Raw genomic sequence first — 17,869 nt, forward strand, 5'->3', positions numbered from 1 at the left:
TGTTTCTCTGACAGTGAGTAATATGACTGTTTTTTTTTTTTTCTGTTTGAGTAACTAAATTGTGAGCCAGTTATTCACACACACTGTACATGTGCTCGTAAACTGCAAAGCTGAACAGAATAATTTCCTGTCTTAGGGCCCAGAGATGCAGCTATTGTGAGGAGAAGTTTGTGAAGACCCAGCAGACTGAGTTTAGTCTGAAATACCATCTGGTGACAAGATTTGAAGATGTTAGGGCAGGAAAGGAAGAGCTGTTAACAAGAAAAAAACTGACCAGGAAAGTAAAAGACGTGGCTTTTTAATGTCCATTTTCTTGTCAAGTAACACACTTATTTTGAAGATAGACTGAACACATTCAACTTTCACTACCTTTATTACACATATTTCTATTCTGCAGGAAAAGGTGGTGTGATGCACCTACCAGTTCTACTCGGACATACTTTGGGAGGGATGATTCGAAAGTGTAAACCAATAGGATATCAGTTACAGAGTTTTATTTGAAGGGGTAGGCGGAGTGATGGGACTACGAAACACTTTGATAAGATTTTATTGGTTGAAAATATGTATTCCTACTGATGCAATATGAGGGCACACTTATTCTGGGACTAAAATGGGACAGAAATAATGCACACCAAGTTACATTTACTAAGACTGTAATGTGAGCTCAACCAAGTTGCAGTTACACTGAATATGTGTTCTAAATGAATTTACACCCATCTTCAATTTACTGTTATGGTGGTTAATTCTATGCTGTCATCGTTCTCATCTGAGTGAAAACAGCTTTAAGATGATCTCAATATGAGCTCATTAGATGTATTACTCCTCTTTAAATACTGTAGTTTGTACATTTCTGCAAAGAATTCAACATTGCAGGTTTAATTCTTACAAACAAGGTACAAAATGAAATGATTCCACCAGAGGAAGAAGGAAAACAGCTAATCACTTTCCACTGATTGGACCAATAGGGAAGTGCTCACCCTCATTTTGGCATGACTGCATAAATGCAAAATATACTTAACTACTCATTTATTACTCCCAAAGTGATTTTTTTTTTTTTTTTTTTTTTTTTTTTTTTATAAAGGTCCTCCAGTAACATCCCTGTGGGGTTTTAGAATATAGGGTGTAGGAAATTACAGCACAATGTATAAATGGCTCACTAAAAGGTCAAGCTTCTGAGCTGTCAAAGCATCAACAATTCATCACCTTGCTGGCAGTTCAGAGTTGGATTAACTACTTAAATACTCTGAGGCAAAACCCATACTTAAGTCTTAGAGAGTTACAACAAAGTGATAAGTGGCTCTGCAGATGATGACATTTCTCTACAGTGTATGTGTTGAGTGTTGGAGTTCAGAGTTCTGATAGCCCAGGAAAGGAAACCGTTCTTAAGCCTGTTGGTCAGGCACCTGTAGCGCATACCACAGGGCAGCAGGTTGAACAGCTGTTGTCCAGGGTGAGAATGGTCCCTAATGCTCTTCCTGGCTCTGCAGAGGCACTGTGAGCTGGAGATGGCTTCAAGGTATCGCAGTGGACAGCTGACGATTTTTTTTTTTTTTTTGAGCTGTTTGTTTTGTCCAACACTGCTGACAAACAATGAATAATGGCACTCTGACAGTCATGTGAGCATGCTCAGAAGGGAAAAAAAAATACATGAATTCTGATCTGAACCTTCACACAGCTGTCACATCACCAGGACTCAGATACATATCTGATTTAAGACCACATATAAAAGTGGACCAAATCACAAATGAAAATCCCAGATTCAGTGTTATTTTTGTTGTTCATGCTGGCATTAAAAAAAATCATATCTGTGTCACATCTGATGGTAAATCAGATTTAGGACACTACTGGCTGTCTAAATGCAGCCATACAAAGATGAATATCAACAGTCAAGACAAAAAGATCAAATCTGTTAAAAAAAAAAAAAAAAATCAGAATTGGGTGACTTTCCACTGCTGTGTGGAAGTTGCCATTGAAGATAGTATCTGGTCTCTGGCAGCAGACATGGACTTCCTGTGCTGCTAGGAAACTATGATTCTTATCTAAATCAACATTTCAACATATGTCACATGACAACAGAAAAAATAGTTCACATATCTTTCCATTACCTCGCCATGGCTTCTAGGAAAATTATGTCATACAGAGAGCACTGAACATGTGATGGTAATAAACTAACTCATGGAGGTCAGGTGATGTCACCAAGTGTAGTTTTCACCTGGCACCACAGTCTCAGCACACTACTTTTCACTATTTGATGTCAGGCTTCACAGATTTGTGTCTGGGGTTTGGTTGCTCTTTAAGCCACTTGAGTGTTGTTTTTACAGTGTATTTTGGACCACTGTCCAGTTGAAAGACAAACTTCCCTAATTTGAGCTTTGTAGCAGAAGGTCACATGTTTTTGTCCAGTATTTGTTCATAGCCATTCATCTTCCCATCCCATATGGATGGCCAGTACCTGCCACATAACAGCATACGACCACTGCCATACCTCAGGATGGCTGATGCTGTCACCAGGTTTAATGTTTTGACATGGCACAAAATACTTTCAAATGTAGAACAAAATGTGATTGGGCTGTTGTAGATTTTATGTTTATTATAGACTCTGTATGTGTGTCAGTTAGGCCCATAAAAGAAGCAGATTTTTTTTTTTTTTCTTACACAGCCTCTCATGTGTGGCTGCAGGCGTGAGCAGTATGCTGCTGACCAAACTGGTTAAACAAAATTTACTTTTATATGTTAGATATATGTGGATGAGCTCTACCATTTAAGAGCAGTTGGGAGTTTGCTACTCTAGCAGAGTATCATCATAGTTTTGACAAGAGATGTCCTTTTTGAACAGCATATTTCTCTGAGGGAAATGACCATCAAAAACTTCTCAATCGAATATGACGCTATCAACAGCAGAAACACCTTCACAAATGGAGATACCATTGCCGGGAGAATCATTGTGGAGGTTTCAAAGGAAATTCACATCAAATCGCTGATTTTCATTGCCAAGGCAAAAGCTAAGACTTGCTGGACTGAACATCATCGGAATCAAGAGAGGCGTGTTATGCTTTGGGCCGATGAGAAGTACTATGAAATCAAGCACCACATCTTGAGAGAGGGAAGACAAGACAGTAACATGTTTTATTAACCCTGTCAATTATACAATAGACTTTTGGATAATAAGACATTCTTAACTGATTCTTTGTGGAGAGGATATTTATAGTAATGACGTAAACAAAACCTCTTTTCAGGCTCTGGAGTCATTGGTCAAGGAAGACATGTATTTCCTTTTACTTTCAAGATTCCTGATGGGTGACTATTATTCACTGTGCTTTTTACATTTCCACTCTGATTTGTTTTACTTGCTTGTCATTTAATATAAATTTTGGATTGCTATTCTTCATAGAAAAATACCATCATCATTCAAAGCCAGCACAGGAAAAATCGTCCATCGCCTGAAGGCAGAGCTGCATCAGTCAATGAGGGTGCCAGTAAAAGCTAAAACCAGCTTCACCTTTGTGTCCAAAGCAGACATGGGCATGCCTGGACTTATGGTAGGAAACTAAATACTTTATATCAAAACCATGCAATAACAGGATTGTCTTAGCACACACTGCTTGACCACCCTTAAAGTGGGTAGTTTTTCTTTTAGGAACCTCAATATGGGTGCAAGGATAGATCGGTCACGTTCTTTGGTTCTGGAAACATCTCAATGGAGGTTCACACGGAGCGGATGGGGTACCAGCAAGGTAAGAGTCTGGTGGAGCTCATTTCTCTTTTGTCCACTAAATGAACCTGTACCCAAAGTGTTGTGGTAGCTTAAACAAAGTTTCTCCAGTTTAATTTGGAGAGCTATGGTTGGTTAAATGAGGGCCCCTTCCTCTCTCGCATGCCTTGTCAGTGAAGGAATAGCTGTTGTTACCATATGTCTTACCTGTGATGGCCAAAGGTTTGTCAGCTCTCCCTGATAAGAGACATTTGACTCCACTCTCACCTATCACTGCTGCACAAGCACATGACCCATTTGACTACATGTAACTGGGCCTGTGTGTAGCTGATCCTCTGCATGCCTTTAACGTGGAACTCAGAGAATACCGGGGATTGTACCTGGGTAGACCGCACTTTGTTCAGTCTTCTTTGAGTCCAAGGCCACAGACTGTACGTTCACACCAACTCTTTGTAAAAACCTCCCTCCCACTGGCAAAGTGGAACTGAATTATGTTTATGGCAGCAAAATGTAATTTTACTGTTATTTATTTTTTAACTTTACATCACGTGTAAAACTATGTGCCATGGAGGGCCAAGAGGCTGCAGGTTTTCATTCCAGCCAAAAAATCCACCAGGTGATTTCACTGATCAGTGGCCCTCAATGGCACCAGTGTGACACCCCTGCTTTACATCATGCTATTGCAGAGGCTGTAAATGATTTAGGGATGTGTCATTACTGAATTGATTTGGAAATTCACCTTTTTGATGACCTAAAAGATGCAGATGTTCATTTAAATATTCATTGAAGTTCCCTTGTTTATTTGCTGAATTGCATTTGGTAAAATTTTACCACATTTCCTTTGTTATCTGGACCACTGGTGCAGTTATGGTATGTCACTCACTGACTTACTTTTTTTTTCTTCAGAAATAAGATAGCAGAGCCTTCTAGTGGCAACATTAACACTGCTAAAGGACTGACTGAAGTTCTGTTGACTCTAGGATCAGACAGTAACCGTGTTTCTTTTCCCCATCTTACAGGTGACGCACTGAAAGTCACAACTGAAATCAGCAACCGCTCAACTCACTCAGTGACACCAAAGTTCGTACTGTATGAAAAGAAAAGTTTCTTTGCCCGGGGTCGTAGGAGAGTTAACACAAATGACATCCTGAAGCAGAAGATTGAGCCTCTGGCGTCCTCTAGCAAACAGACTGTGACCAAGGTGATCAGCATCCCCAGAGAGCTGCCTCCCTCCATCTTGAACTGCTCCATCATCAAGCTGGAGTACAGGCTGAAGGTAAAGTGCACTACGGCCAACAATTAGCTTTTGGGACGTGACATGCTGAGTCTGAGTTGGTCTGTCTGTAGGCATTCAACTGGAATACTTCAGATTTTATGAACATTTCCTCTTTTTTGTCTCCATGCAGGTTGTGCTTGATGTTTCCATGACCAAAGATCCAGAGGTCAAACTTCCTATTGTAATTCTTCCACACAGAACTGGATCTGTTTCAGAAGAGCAGGAGGCATACGGCAGCAAGTCTCTGACTGCTTGGTGATAGAGGCCTGTTTGCATCAGATCCCTTACCAAGTAATACTGGCCTGACTGTATAAATACATCCAGAAGCAAATATGTTCAACCCCCTCATACAGAGCACTAATGTAAATACAATTTTTATGAGGGATTTTGATGATGTAAACTTTTTTCACATTTGCTGTATAGCATATGTTACTTGAATGCAATGATTCTACTTGTATTTGTACCTTGATTTTTGTTTTGCGGTGTTGCACCTGACATCAAATATGACAACAAACAATAAGTGGCAATGTCCACTGTCATGTTTATGAAATACATTTACGTCCATAGGCAAAATACATTTACACTGGTAATGCATGTTCATTATGTATTATGTGCCTTAATGTCAACAGGATTTTAGTTTGAAATAACAATAAATTTGAACAAATACTGCACAGCCTTCCATGTTATATGTTATTGTCGTAGTGTATCCTTAGGGGTCATCATGTCAGTCACATTAGCTTGCATCACTGCTGGCTCAGGTTGCCTGTTACAAGTAATACCCCTGAATACAAAGGATTTTTATCGGCACAGTTTGAGGTCTGTCCCCTTGCTATGAGCAGACAACCTCTGTAAAAGATTATCTGTGGCACTGCAACTCATCGATGACTCAACCCGTGACAGAGCTTAACATAATGACTGTGAAGCAGCTCCTCCTGGAGTACATCAAGGTGAATGAACGTGGCACCCTCTCTCCGGGGGACACCCTCTCTGGGAGAGTCACGGTAGTGACTGACAAGGAAACCAAAGTGCAGTGTTTTTTGGTCAAAGCCAAAGGTAAAGCTGAGGTGATGTGGCCTGAACAGGATCAGGGAACCTCATTGGTGCACAGTGACAAGAAGACATACTTTTATTTTGAGGATATTATTCTTCAGGATAAAAAAAGGAAATGGTTTGTATAGACAGTTTTTTTTTTGTGCCAAGAAATATATCTCAAAAATGTTAGTCTGGCATTTTTTCCAAAGCTATTAAATATGTTATATTTTGTAAGAAGTGTCACCATCTAGGCAAGATGCAATGTTGATGGATGTACTACTAACACATAAATCAATCTTTTCATTAGGTTCTATGATCATCGGCCCTGGGAAAAATATGTATTCGTTCACATTTGAGATTCCAAATAGGTGTGTTTTCATCCCTATCTGATATATTTGATTTTTTTTTTTTTTTTTTTTGTTATATAAATGTTTGAACATCCTTACACTGGTGAAATAAAATGCCCTCTTCTATTCAATTGTATTATTTTTTTTTCACAGAGATATGCCTTCATCTTACAAGGGGAAATGGGGCAAGATTATATATAGTTTGCGGGCAAAGCTGACCCAGTCAATTTGGCAAGTGCACAAAGCCAAGACCGAGTTTCCTTTTCTAACCAAGTCAGAGTTCCCCTTTGTCTCCAAGTCAGAGATGATCATCATTGGACTGAAGGTTTGAACTGACCTTGCCAAACTTGGCCTTTTCCTCTTTACTTAGGCCACTAAAAAGACTTCATTACCAATGGTGTGCCAGTTCAGTGTGTAATGGTTTCTTCATAGACCTTCACATTTTATGATAATTATCAAACACTCTTGTGTCAGCTGTGGAATTCATTCTAGCTTGAACTGACGCTGAGAGATTTGACTCCTTGACAGCTGTACTCTGTACCTGCCAGGAGCCACAATATGGGACCAGGATTTCATTCTATGGCTCTGGAAAAGTCACTATGAATGTTAGCTCAGAAAAAAATGGGACTTAAGCAAGGTAAATGAATGAAGATGATACTATTTGGCATCTTTTGATGAATGAAATACAAATGGCTAAGCTAAAATATGAAAATTGCTTTTTTGCTCTCCCCTTTCTTGTTATTACAGGTGAAACAATGGAAGTTAGTGCAGAAGTACTCAACAACTCAGCACAAACAGTAACCCCTAAATTCTTCCTCTGTGAAAAGCAGACCTTCGTTGCTCAGTCACAGAGGATAGTGCACACAAATGCCATCTTGCTTGGGACAGGAGAGTCTGTTTCAGCTGCCACCAGTCGGACTGTAAGCACAGTGCTGACTGTGCCCTCACATCTCCCTCCTACCTTCTTCAACTGCTCCAAGATGAAGCTAGAGTACAGACAGAAGGTAGTTTTGACATGCAGACAAATGTAATGGGTCACTTGACTTCACGCCAGCCTCTGTTGTTAGATATTCTCTTCAAATATTGTTTAACACAATGAAAATGATACATCTGCATCTTTGGTAAAGGAATGAGAATTAGTTTTTCATTAATTAAAATGAAAATACTTGTGTCATGTCATTGTGATTTGAGGTTGATTTATTTACTGAAAACAGCTTTGGTTTGGGTAAGGCGGCACATAAGTTTAGTCTGAAATACCATCTGGTGACAAGATCTGAAGATGTTAGGACAGGAAAAGAAGAGCTGTTAAAGAAAACCACTGACGTGGAAAGAAAAAGGCATGTGGCTTTTTAATGTCCATTTGCTTACTGAGTAAGACAGTTATTTTGAAGATAGACTGCACACATCTTCATTACCTTTATTACATGTATTTACATTTTGCAGGAAAACGTGGTGTGATACACTTACAGATTGTAAGCGATATAAATCTCATTCATCCCAGATATTTTCAATGACATGAGGTCTCACAACCCCTGATAATCCTTTGACAACAGGTTTCACACAGCTTATGTTTTCCCTGTCCAAAGTGACGACCTCTGATGACTTGCAAGACACGTGGCAGAATGGCCAGCTTCACTGAATCTAAAAAAACCCCATGATTTTAAGGATTTCTGACTGTAACAGGGAGTTATGGTGGGATAATTTGGGGAGGGATGATTCAAAAGTATAATCCAATAGGATATCAGTGACAGAGTTTTATCTGAAGGGGTAGGTGGAGGGATGGGACGTTTAAACACTTGGATAAGATTTTATTGGTTGAAAATATTTATTCCTACTGATGCAATATGAGGGCACACTGTTATTCAGAGAGTAAAATGGGACATAGAAATAATGCACACTAAGTTACATTCATTAAGATTGTAATGTGGGCTCAACCAAGTTACAGTTAAACCAAATATGTTCTCTCAATGAATTTACACCCATCTTCAATTTACTGTTATGGTGGTTAATTCTATGTTGTCATCATTCTCATCTGAGTGAAAACAGCTTTAAAATGATCTCAATATGAGCTCATTAGATGTATTACCCCTCCTTAAATACTGTAGTTTGTACATTTCTGCAAAGAATTCAACATTGCAGATTTATGTTTTACAAACAAGGCACCAAGAAATGAGTCCACAAGAGGAAGAAGGAAGACAGCTTATTACTTCCCACTGATTTGACCAATAGGGACTCCTCCTGTTGTCAGGAGTCAGTAAGCTGTCCAATCAGGCTCCATCAGCCATTTAAGAGAAATGGATCCCAGCAGAGTTGAATGCATGCAGTAGTCTGTGGAAGAAGAAAGGCTCAGATTAAACACAGAACAAACTGTGGTACTTGTTTCCTGACCAAGTATGGAGTGGGAAATGTAAGTGTTGGGATAACAAGGGTGGGAGACGTTATAAAAGATCATTAACAGCTCGTAGTCTTTGACACTTACACCATGAAGTCATCAATATCCATGGACCTGGCTCTCTTCTCACTGAACCCCGCATCCTGCAGGACACTCTCGATCTTCTTGGTGATGCTGAAGTCTGCGGGCATTTCCTGTTAGACACACCATAAAATGTCACAAACCATCCAGTGAGGCCTTGTAAAAAACAATGCATGATTCTGAAACTTGCAGGTTGCAGTTTCAAAATCACTTCTTATGTACAAAGTGGTTTGTCAGAGTGAGAAAAAACAATTGAAGCAAAAGTCCTAAGTGACAGATAAAGTTTCTATAACAACAGGATGTTGACTCACCACACTGTGCAGAGAGCAGTGAATTCTGTAGTTCTTTTCCAACAGCTGCTCCACCGCAGCAGACCTGGAAATTCAAGAACAGGGTTATTTCCCTTTTTTCCCCACACTCATGATTGCTGAGGGCTGACCACTGATCTACAATGTTATTACAGATCAGTGGGGTCGACTTGGATTACGGTGACGATGACAGACAGCTACTTACTTGAAAGCTGCATTCAGCGTTTTGTTTTTCCTCACAAAGGCAATTCTGACCAGACCATCCCACTCCTGTTGGAAGAAATAGAAAAAAGAAACAAGCCAACTGTCATTCTCCTGCAAATGGGTATATCGGCTACCATTCAAGGAATCAAACCTCACCTGGAAGTTGATTGGAGGAGGAGGGTTTTTCGGTTCTATCCTGACGACGCTTGACTCCACTTTAGGAGGAGGACGGAAATTATTCTTCCCCACCTGAGAGCAAAGAGAAAGAGATTTATTGACACGTGCAATACACGCATGGTTTCCTGCTGTGTGGTAGGCAACAGACAACACACACCAACCTTCATAAGATGGTCTACACGGGCCAGCAGCTGCGTGTTGATGGACAGTCTGCAGTAGAGCTTGTCTCCAGGTTTGGCGACCAAACGCATGGCGAACTCCCTCTGGAACATCAACACGGCACACCTGGAGCAAAGGAAAACACAAAACGATGCAAGGGCAAACACAACAGAGAGGGGAAAAGAGAAGCTTTGCTCAAACTGCTCTGTGTATTTCTTACCGGAAGAAAGGTCTGTGCAGCAGCAGCTTGAAGACAAATGGTGATGAAATCTACACAGCAAAGACAAGTTTAGTTTGAGTTGTGTTTACTATACGTTCAGTGAACTTCGTCACCATGTGCTGTGTTCTGGAGAGCTGTCTTTACCTGATAGGGCAAGTTAGCCACGCAGACGTCAAAGAAAGGTAGATCTGTTTTTAGCACATCTCCGACTAGTATCTGGAGTTTGCTCTGCATGGGTCTGTTGGAAGACAAAAAAAAAATGCTTTTTAACTCACAACACATCAAAGAAACTGACTAAAACATCTCCACAGTTTTAGTCAAGTTTTTTCTTATGTACCTTATTTGCAGTCAGAGGCCTGGGGAGTAGTATAGCTGTTGTAGCACATAAATGTTAATGCAGATGTTGAAAGGGCAGAGTGTTTATTGTTGACACTGTCCTGCCTTTGTAGCCATCTCATCAGATGTTCACCTCTTCCACCTTAATGCTACTCATGCCCTGCTTCAATATCTTACACTGGCACAATGCCACAGCTTTAATAAAACCAGGATGTTACTCACGTGCACTGTACTCTTTTCTGAAGTTCAGCTACCAATCTGCAATCCAGCTCGCAGGCCACCACCTAATAACATAACAAGCACTGTTAGAAAAGTGCTCTCAAAATTATTTCTTGTATCGCTGCTGTGATCAGCACAAGAAATGCATATATGGTGACTGTCTGCAAATAACAAAAGAGCTTGAATGTGATCCAAGTCATTTATTTCATAGGTGACATAACTACTCGGACACAGAACACATACCTAACTCTTACAGTTACAGTTAGAACTGCAAGAGAGGCACAATGACACCATTTTTGATCTTGCATTTCTAATAGCAGATTTTTGCACATGCAAGCCAAAATTTCTACCTTTTGCATGTCAAATTTAGACTATAATGTTGGACTGAATTGAAACATGCTGCACTTTATCAGTCTGTTATGACAATGAAACATCATGTCCTACATTGTCACCAGCCCAATGCTCTCACCGTCTTGGCTTTCTCCAGAAGTTTCACGGTCATGTTACCTGTGCCAGGGCCCACCTCCAGAACCACATCGGTCGGCCTCAAAGCAGCCTGCAAACACACCACACATTTCAGCTCAGACACTATCAGGATTTCGGAATACACTCGTCAACACATGTACCATTATGAATGTCTGCAGGCAATCATTCTCTTCAAAAAGTGCCTGCATCAAAAACTGAGCAGGACACTGACATCAGAGCACAGGGAGGGCTGCTCAGCCTACCTTTTCAATGATGCCATTGACAACCAAGGGATTCTTCAAGATGTGCTGACCAATGCCAGTGTTGAACATGATACCTGCCACCCACACACACACACACAGTTGAATAATTTTGAGGAATGAAACTATTCTTGGTTAGATCATCTTGTTAGGCTTCCTATATTAGGGGTTCCATACTATTTTCAGCCGCATGCATAGCCTAAATCACCTTTAGACCAAATTACAGAATGGATTTGTACCAGTGACTTTTCTCAGAAGTAGTGACCGTGGACTGTGGGTGAACCCCTGATCAAAACATGATCTCAGACATTTTTCCATTGTGCAGCAAAACAAACAGGAAACGAAACTACACATTGCGTCTGGGGATCCTTTTAAAACACCATCCTGGAGCTCTGAAAAACCCACTGTACTCATCTAAACAAACTCCATTATATTATTGCTCTGTTTGTCGCCGATGATTTATACATGTAATTTGAAAAGCTTTCACAATTCATTAAAGCTCTTCAATTGGGTATACTGTCAAAACACAAATCAGCACCTGATACAACAATAAGAACTGGTTGGCCTGTAACTGAGGGTTTTATCATCACATCAAACTAGTTGACATGCTAAATTTGATTGTAGACCGCTAGTATGTTATGCCGAATTTACCAGAAGAGCCCAATGTTGTGTAAAAGATTTTAAGTCATTATCTATGAGGTGTGTATTTACTGATAAGACAAGTCCCATCATTTTGTTGTTGTTTTTTGAATGAAGTCTGGCGTTGCAACCTCTCCACCTGAACACCATGTAAACAAACCTCCGTCAGCTCAATGAACAGACGTCAGCGCAGGTTTTAATCACCAGCAGCCCCACTAATACGGCCTTTGTATAATGGTGCACTCTAATACCGTATTATACTGGATATTTAAGTTTAAAGTCCATTTCTTAAGGCTGCTGACCGTGGTGTTAGCAAGCTAGAGCTAGCACAGCTGGTCAACTCCACATTACAGAAACAAACCTTGGTTCTTCACTTCTTGGTGCTGCCTGCTTTTCTTCTCCGCTTTGACCTTCGGCATTTTTACTATCTATTGCTCAAATCAAATCAAAAGAACCAACCACAAAGTTTTTTAAACAAATACACAATTATTTCCCTGGCTAAACACACGTGCCAACCAGGCCTCCTTCTTCGCTGGCTTACAGGATGTCATACAGTTTATGATCAACCCTGCGTCGCCCTCTAGTGGCATTTAAAGGGAAAGACATCATTCACACTGCATTTGAACACAATTCACAACAAAGGTTTTATTTTTTTAAATTATAATACAGATATATACAGTTAAAATTTGAGATGAGTAAATGTCTTCTCTAGTCTGAGATGGGAAGTTCCTCCAGGGTCATGGCAATGTCTCGCAGTTTGGGATCATCCAGCCAGTTCACTTTCGAGGCTAAGAGGATGCCCTGAGGAAAAACACTTGACATTAGCGTGCCACATTCATTTGCAGACACTGCTTGAACTAACATTGTATGCTCTGTAAGATTCCTGTACGATTTACCCGTAGGACATTCTGTGTCATGATGACCATCTTTCTGTATTTCTCCAGATTGGCCTGGCCTTTCTGGATGACAGCTTTGTACTTCTCCATGTCTGGGTGCTCTCTTTTGCACTTCAACTCGTCCATCTCTTTCATCTTCTCGTGTATGAGCCGCTTCAGCTCTGCAGAAAAGAAAAAAGAAGGATTAGTGACACACTGAGTCATGGTAATAATAAGTCACCTTGAACGTTTCTTTGAGGTCACTGCCAACAGCACAACTATTGTTTTCAAAAAGCAGAGTATTTCACGCAACACGTGAATAAAATACTCCGTAACTGCTATTGCACACACTGCTTGAAACTCAGTCACAATACACAATACACTCTGGCACAATACACTAAAACTGTATATTTTTACTATGTACATATAGATCCTGTGAATATGCCATTCATTTCTTCTTCTTCTTATATTTTATGTTTATTTTTAACTTTTTTTCTCTCCTGTAAATAGAAGTCATATATATTCATTACATTTTCTGATAACACTTTACAATAACAGTACAACAATTAACGTTAGTTAACGTTAGTTAATGCCGTAATGGTTAATTAACTGTTACTTAATGATTATTATGGCATTTACTAATGTTAATAATATCTACAATAACCCTTAAATAACATATAAATTAATACCTTAGCATGAACAGCATTAGTACATGATTCTTAGACACATTAGTTAACAGTTAATTAACTGTTACTTAATGTTTATTACCTGTTACTTTATGTTTATTACGGCATTAACTAATGTTAATTGTTGTACTCTTATTGTAAAGTGTTACCCGTTTTCTATTTTACTTGCAGAGTTGCTGGAGTAGTTGCAATTCCATTTCACTGCTGCTGTACATGTACAATCATGCATGTGACAAATAAACCTCTTGAAATCAATACATTTTTTGGTATAAACCATAAAACGGTAGTGACATACCGAGTCTCTTCTTCTGTATCTCTATGATTTGGTCTTCAAGATCTTGTGATTCCTGTTGACAAGGCAAAGTTATGAAACTATTTAACACAAATAAAAAACATTTAAAATAATGCAATACCAGTGGAGTAAGGAGGAACATTTAAGTGTGCGCACAGAGAGCCAACTTACTTGCTGAAGGTGTTTTGCACGTGAACAAAGGGCCATGCAGCGCTCACTCACTGCTTTCATTGTGCTGGGGAAAAAACACTGGTGTTATTACTGCAGTATTTACACTGTGGTCTTAGCACTGTGGAGCTGCGTGTGTTTATGGCGCCTTCAGAATCGGTAAGGACATCTGATCCAGCTCTAAGGATGATCTATTTTATATTACAAAGTAATTATGTTAAAAATTACGTTTTTTTAAAAAGATGAATGTAGCGTACAATTGTTTCAATAAACTTTGAGCTGACTTACACAGACTCTGAGTCATTCTGTTTCAGCTTCTCTGCGATGGCGTGCCACATCTGCATTCTGAAAGGCACCAGGCAAAACACTGTAAGCTCAGTGTGATCCAGCACGCAGTGAAGAGATGGAAACTATTTCAGTTTGATATCTACCTGTGCAGTGTCATTATCTTGTTGAAATGAATCGTCTTCACTTCCTCCAGTTCACTGACATAATCAGGCCTGAGCATTTTTTTAAAGAAAAAAAGAGTACATGTTAACAGTGGGAATAAGAAATTAAGTTTAAATTTAAAATTTAGGACATGGACAGGCCAGTTTTTGTCACTCACAGCTCTCTCTCGGCTTCAGTTGTGCTGCAGGTCCTTTTGCTTTTCCCTGTTACAGGAAACGGAAATCAGGTTTTGTTTCCTTGTTAAAAATGCTGTGCGGGGGGATATTCATTTAAAGTTACATACCTGCACGCAGCTGCACTGCCATCTCAAAGCACTGGCTGGACATCTGCTCTTTTATTCTGAAATAACACAAAAACATCATTTCAGATTTCAAAACTTTCTATTCAACTGTCTTGTGGCAAACACAGTGGTTTCATTGATATGCATGGCATCGTTGGATCACAAGTAGGGCTGGTAGATACACTGATATCTCATCAATAGCGTGATATGAAACTAGATATGTCTGGGATTTCAGATATTGTATCATTGTGATATTGCATAACGGATGTCTTTTCCTGGTTTTAAAGGCTGCATTACAATAAAGACATGCCATTGTCTTAACATAAGCAGTTATTGCAGTTTTATTATTTGTCTATACTCTCTACATGCTTGGTCATTCTACAGATGATCTTATGAAATCGCCAACAGTCATCCCTACAACATCGGTAGAGGTATTTAGTCAAAGATATTGATATTTGAGTTCGTCCCTCAGCTCGTATACAAACTGATTAATAAATAGAAAGAGAACCTCAGCAAGTCTGTGGGTGAGGGGTCCTTCTGTGCACTGCAGCCCTCATGAGCTTGGGGATTATTCAGCTCCCCGGTCTTGAGTGTGTGACCGGGGTCCCCCACATCATCAGACGGGTCCATCTCCACTCACTGATGCTGCTTGGTGGGACAGGGCAGTCTCACAGCTGCCAGTCCAGGCCGCTTCAGATCAGCTGGGGGTTAATCCAAACCAAATTAGTGTTGTTCATCTAGTGTGTGGATTACAGATCTCCACTGTCTCTACAGCCTGAGCCAGGGATGCCTCTGCTGTGTTATAACCACAACAGAGCTCAGCGCAGGCCATCAGATCAGTGGCGCTACTTTCTGCACAAAATTAATCCATCAAACTGATATCCAATTTCCTCAGTCATGGAGATAAGGCACGGACACAAATTAAATAGTTTTCACAGGCTGCTGTTCTACAAATTAAATAGTTTTCACAGGCTGCTGTTCTACAAATTAAATAGTTTTCACAGGCTGCTGTTCTACAAATTAAATAGTTTTCACAGGCTGCTGTTCTCCTACTGGGAGGTTAGAAACGTCAGTGCACCGAGGTCCATTTGAGAGTTTAGGAAGTCTTGCGCAACATTAGCAAAAGTTTGATTTTGCGAGTACTTTAAAATACTTCACATGAATCTGCATATACTGCGTTAACAAGTACACGCATCGGCACTAAAATATCGTTACTTTCAACCCACAAGGAGTTGTTTTTTGTTTGTTTGTTTGTTTTCAGACTGGGGATAAGCGGGGCAGCCCTACAGCTAGCATCTTATTCATGCATGCATTTGGTTTTGCAGGGGAAAATATGAACCCCCGGTAGGTCACGGTGTTTATAAGCAAGCAGATTAAAACAAACAAAAAAAATATTCTGCCGTACAAAAAGGATCCATGATTCAAATCGCCTACCTTGTTTACTTGAGGTGAACCATGAATCAAACTCAAACAGCAGCGATACTCTTCTACTTGAAGTTACGAAGGTAGTTAGCAGTCTGGCCTTAACAAATGTTGATTATGCAGAGAAAAAAATACTCTAAGTGTTCAATATGTGAAAATAGCTGCCGTGGCAATGTTTTCATAGGCGTAAATCGATGCTTTTCAGTCTAAAAGCCCGCCAGGAAGTGACACCACAGAAGCCAAAAACCCTGTCAGCGACGCAGCGCCCCCTTCAGGTTTAATGTGGGTATGGGAACTGTAGCTGTAACGTCACCTGGTGGTCTTTTACAGTCAGCGCATCACCATCAGCACCAGTCACTGCAACTGACAAGGTTTTGTGTCCATTTAGCACCAGAAAGAGACAAACTGTGTTCCCATTTCCCAGTGAACAGTCGGTCAGCAAAACATCCAGCATCCTGCACCAGGAAACACCTTACTATATTCTTAACTGGACCCTGAAAAAATGAGGGCTTTTGTGCATGCATTAAGGCAAGGCCATAACACCCATATACATCAAGAGGTACAAGTACAAGTCCCCCCATGAATCCATGAATTACATCATATACAATTTCTCCAGATAACCCTGAACACATTAGTTACATTTCATTATTTTTTGATGTTATAAACTGCATCAGTGCACAAGTTGAGTTGATTTTTTATTGATAGATTGATTGATTGATTGATTGATTGATTGATTGGTTGGTTGATTCATTCATTCATTTCTTATTGGAACTATGTACAAACTATTAAACTATTGACAAACTATATACAAGCTGTGTCCAGTCACACTGTGTATGTGTGATGCTGCTGTCCGGCTTCAGCCAGACGAGCAGCGGTCTCCTCCACCGAACAGCCGGCTCCACACACTCTTCTTCTTCTTCTTTTTGCTCTTCAGCTCCTGAAACCACAAAGTCAATTTGTTGCATTACATTTCAAAAGACTTAAAGACTTGCTGTACTCAAAAAAGATATTTCCACAACAGAAATATTAATCCATATACACAATATATATGCATTCATTTGTAGCAAATGCAGTTTCTGCTATAAATAAGTTATCTGAACCACAACAACACAGTGGCTCTTTTTCACTCAGAACCAAAAGAACACAACGAGACTTGATCGTCAGTCCTTCTCCTTCCAAAATAATCAGTGAGACGACTGTACCTGAAGCTCGGCGTTCATGTCGGTCTGGACTTTGAGCTGCTCTTCCAGTGAGCTCCTCTCCTTCTCCCACTCCTGTTCCCTCAGCAGCCACATGATCTCCTTTGTGCTGCTGTCCTCCTCCATGCTCCTGACGCTCTTCCTCCAGCTGTCCTCCTTTACAGTAAGCTCTATCTGGCACTCCTTCCACCTCCTCGCGCTCTCTTTCTGAGCACTTTGGGCCTCGCTGAGTTGGCTCAGGAGACCTTCATTGTCCTCTGTGAGGGCCGCTACAGTGCTGGTGAAGGAGGCAACCATTGACTGTCTGAGCGTCCTCTCCATGTCCAGCAGAGAGCTCTTCTTCTGGCAGCTGTCCTCCAGGAGAGAGATCTGGGACAGCAGGTGGCTCTCGGAGGCTTTTGATTCCTCCTCCCACTGTTTCCTCTGGTTGTTGCTCAGGTGTTCTTGGAGGGAGGAAACCATGTCTCCCATCTCCTGGCATTTCTCTCGAACTTCAGTGTGTGTCTCTGTGAGGAGGGACAGTTTCTCAGCTAGGGTTTCCATCTTCTCCTCAAGCTGTTTCTTCTCTCTCTCCACAGAGGACAGCTTCACAGTCAGAGCCTGTCTTTCTTCAGTCCACACTTTTGTATTGTCTTCCAGTTTCTCTCGGGCCTCTCTCAGATCCCTCTCC

General features: G+C 40.5%; 4 protein-coding genes across 4 annotated transcripts; 2 read left to right on the top strand and 2 right to left on the bottom strand.

Annotated features, from left to right (window-relative positions):
• Nucleotides 1-2,788: 2,788 nt before the first annotated feature.
• Nucleotides 2,789-5,406, top strand: LOC115365718 (arrestin domain-containing protein 3-like). Its single transcript, XM_030060849.1, has 6 exons — nucleotides 2,789-3,116; nucleotides 3,237-3,297; nucleotides 3,392-3,539; nucleotides 3,638-3,734; nucleotides 4,732-4,988; nucleotides 5,119-5,406. Exons 1-6 carry the CDS (start codon nucleotides 2,855-2,857, stop codon nucleotides 5,245-5,247), a joined length of 954 nt encoding a protein of 317 aa, XP_029916709.1. The 5' UTR covers nucleotides 2,789-2,854; the 3' UTR covers nucleotides 5,248-5,406.
• Nucleotides 5,407-5,899: 493 nt separating this feature from the next.
• Nucleotides 5,900-7,398, top strand: LOC115364715 (arrestin domain-containing protein 4-like). Its single transcript, XM_030059269.1, is given in 7 exon segments — nucleotides 5,900-6,144; nucleotides 6,146-6,156; nucleotides 6,328-6,388; nucleotides 6,521-6,692; nucleotides 6,916-6,984; nucleotides 6,986-7,004; nucleotides 7,115-7,398. Coding segments are annotated over 7 exon segments (861 nt in total).
• A 293-nt stretch (nucleotides 7,399-7,691) lies between these two features.
• On the bottom strand, nucleotides 7,692-12,395 carry dimt1l (DIM1 dimethyladenosine transferase 1-like (S. cerevisiae)). Its single transcript, XM_030060850.1, has 12 exons — nucleotides 12,189-12,395; nucleotides 11,192-11,265; nucleotides 10,933-11,019; nucleotides 10,467-10,528; nucleotides 10,053-10,146; nucleotides 9,909-9,958; nucleotides 9,691-9,814; nucleotides 9,509-9,601; nucleotides 9,354-9,418; nucleotides 9,152-9,215; nucleotides 8,847-8,953; nucleotides 7,692-8,695 (listed from the first exon to the last, which is right to left on the bottom strand). The coding sequence occupies exons 1-12, from the start codon at nucleotides 12,244-12,246 to the stop codon at nucleotides 8,653-8,655; spliced, it is 921 nt and encodes a 306-aa protein (XP_029916710.1). The 5' UTR covers nucleotides 12,247-12,395; the 3' UTR covers nucleotides 7,692-8,652.
• Nucleotides 12,396-12,446: 51 nt separating this feature from the next.
• Nucleotides 12,447-16,251, bottom strand: cenph (centromere protein H). The gene is made up of 10 exons (XM_030060851.1): nucleotides 16,013-16,251; nucleotides 15,087-15,279; nucleotides 14,582-14,637; nucleotides 14,456-14,501; nucleotides 14,280-14,348; nucleotides 14,137-14,193; nucleotides 13,852-13,915; nucleotides 13,684-13,735; nucleotides 12,724-12,884; nucleotides 12,447-12,628 (listed from the first exon to the last, which is right to left on the bottom strand). The coding sequence occupies exons 2-10, from the start codon at nucleotides 15,206-15,208 to the stop codon at nucleotides 12,536-12,538; spliced, it is 720 nt and encodes a 239-aa protein (XP_029916711.1). The 5' UTR covers nucleotides 15,209-15,279; nucleotides 16,013-16,251; the 3' UTR covers nucleotides 12,447-12,535.
• Between the last annotated feature and the right edge of the window lie 1,618 nt (nucleotides 16,252-17,869).

Source organism: Myripristis murdjan, chromosome 9 (genome assembly GCF_902150065.1).
Source record: "Myripristis murdjan chromosome 9, fMyrMur1.1, whole genome shotgun sequence".
Taxonomy (NCBI): domain Eukaryota; kingdom Metazoa; phylum Chordata; class Actinopteri; order Holocentriformes; family Holocentridae; genus Myripristis; species Myripristis murdjan.

What these genes read in the sequence shown, in the direction of transcription:
- dimt1l (XM_030060850.1), bottom strand. Translation starts at nt 12,246, where the DNA reads ATGCCGAAGGTCAAAGCGGAGAAGAAAAGCAGGCAGCACCAAGAAGTG. An exon ending in CTCCTCCAATCAACTTCCAG is followed by an intron (nt 9,419 to 9,508) that starts GTGAGGTTTGAT and finishes TTCTTCCAACAG; the next exon opens with GAGTGGGATGGTCTGGTCAG. An exon ending in ACGCTGAATGCAGCTTTCAA is followed by an intron (nt 9,216 to 9,353) that starts GTAAGTAGCTGT and finishes TTGAATTTCCAG; the next exon opens with GTCTGCTGCGGTGGAGCAGC.
- LOC115365718 (XM_030060849.1), top strand. Translation starts at nt 2,855, where the DNA reads ATGACCATCAAAAACTTCTCAATCGAATATGACGCTATCAACAGCAGA. An exon ending in GCGGATGGGGTACCAGCAAG is followed by an intron (nt 3,735 to 4,731) that starts GTAAGAGTCTGG and finishes CCCATCTTACAG; the next exon opens with GTGACGCACTGAAAGTCACA. An exon ending in AGCTGGAGTACAGGCTGAAG is followed by an intron (nt 4,989 to 5,118) that starts GTAAAGTGCACT and finishes GTCTCCATGCAG; the next exon opens with GTTGTGCTTGATGTTTCCAT.
- cenph (XM_030060851.1), bottom strand. Translation starts at nt 15,208, where the DNA reads ATGGACCCGTCTGATGATGTGGGGGACCCCGGTCACACACTCAAGACC. An exon ending in CAGAATGACTCAGAGTCTGT is followed by an intron (nt 13,916 to 14,136) that starts GTAAGTCAGCTC and finishes TTTTTTCCCCAG; the next exon opens with CACAATGAAAGCAGTGAGTG. An exon ending in TGACACAGAATGTCCTACGG is followed by an intron (nt 12,629 to 12,723) that starts GTAAATCGTACA and finishes GTTTTTCCTCAG; the next exon opens with GGCATCCTCTTAGCCTCGAA.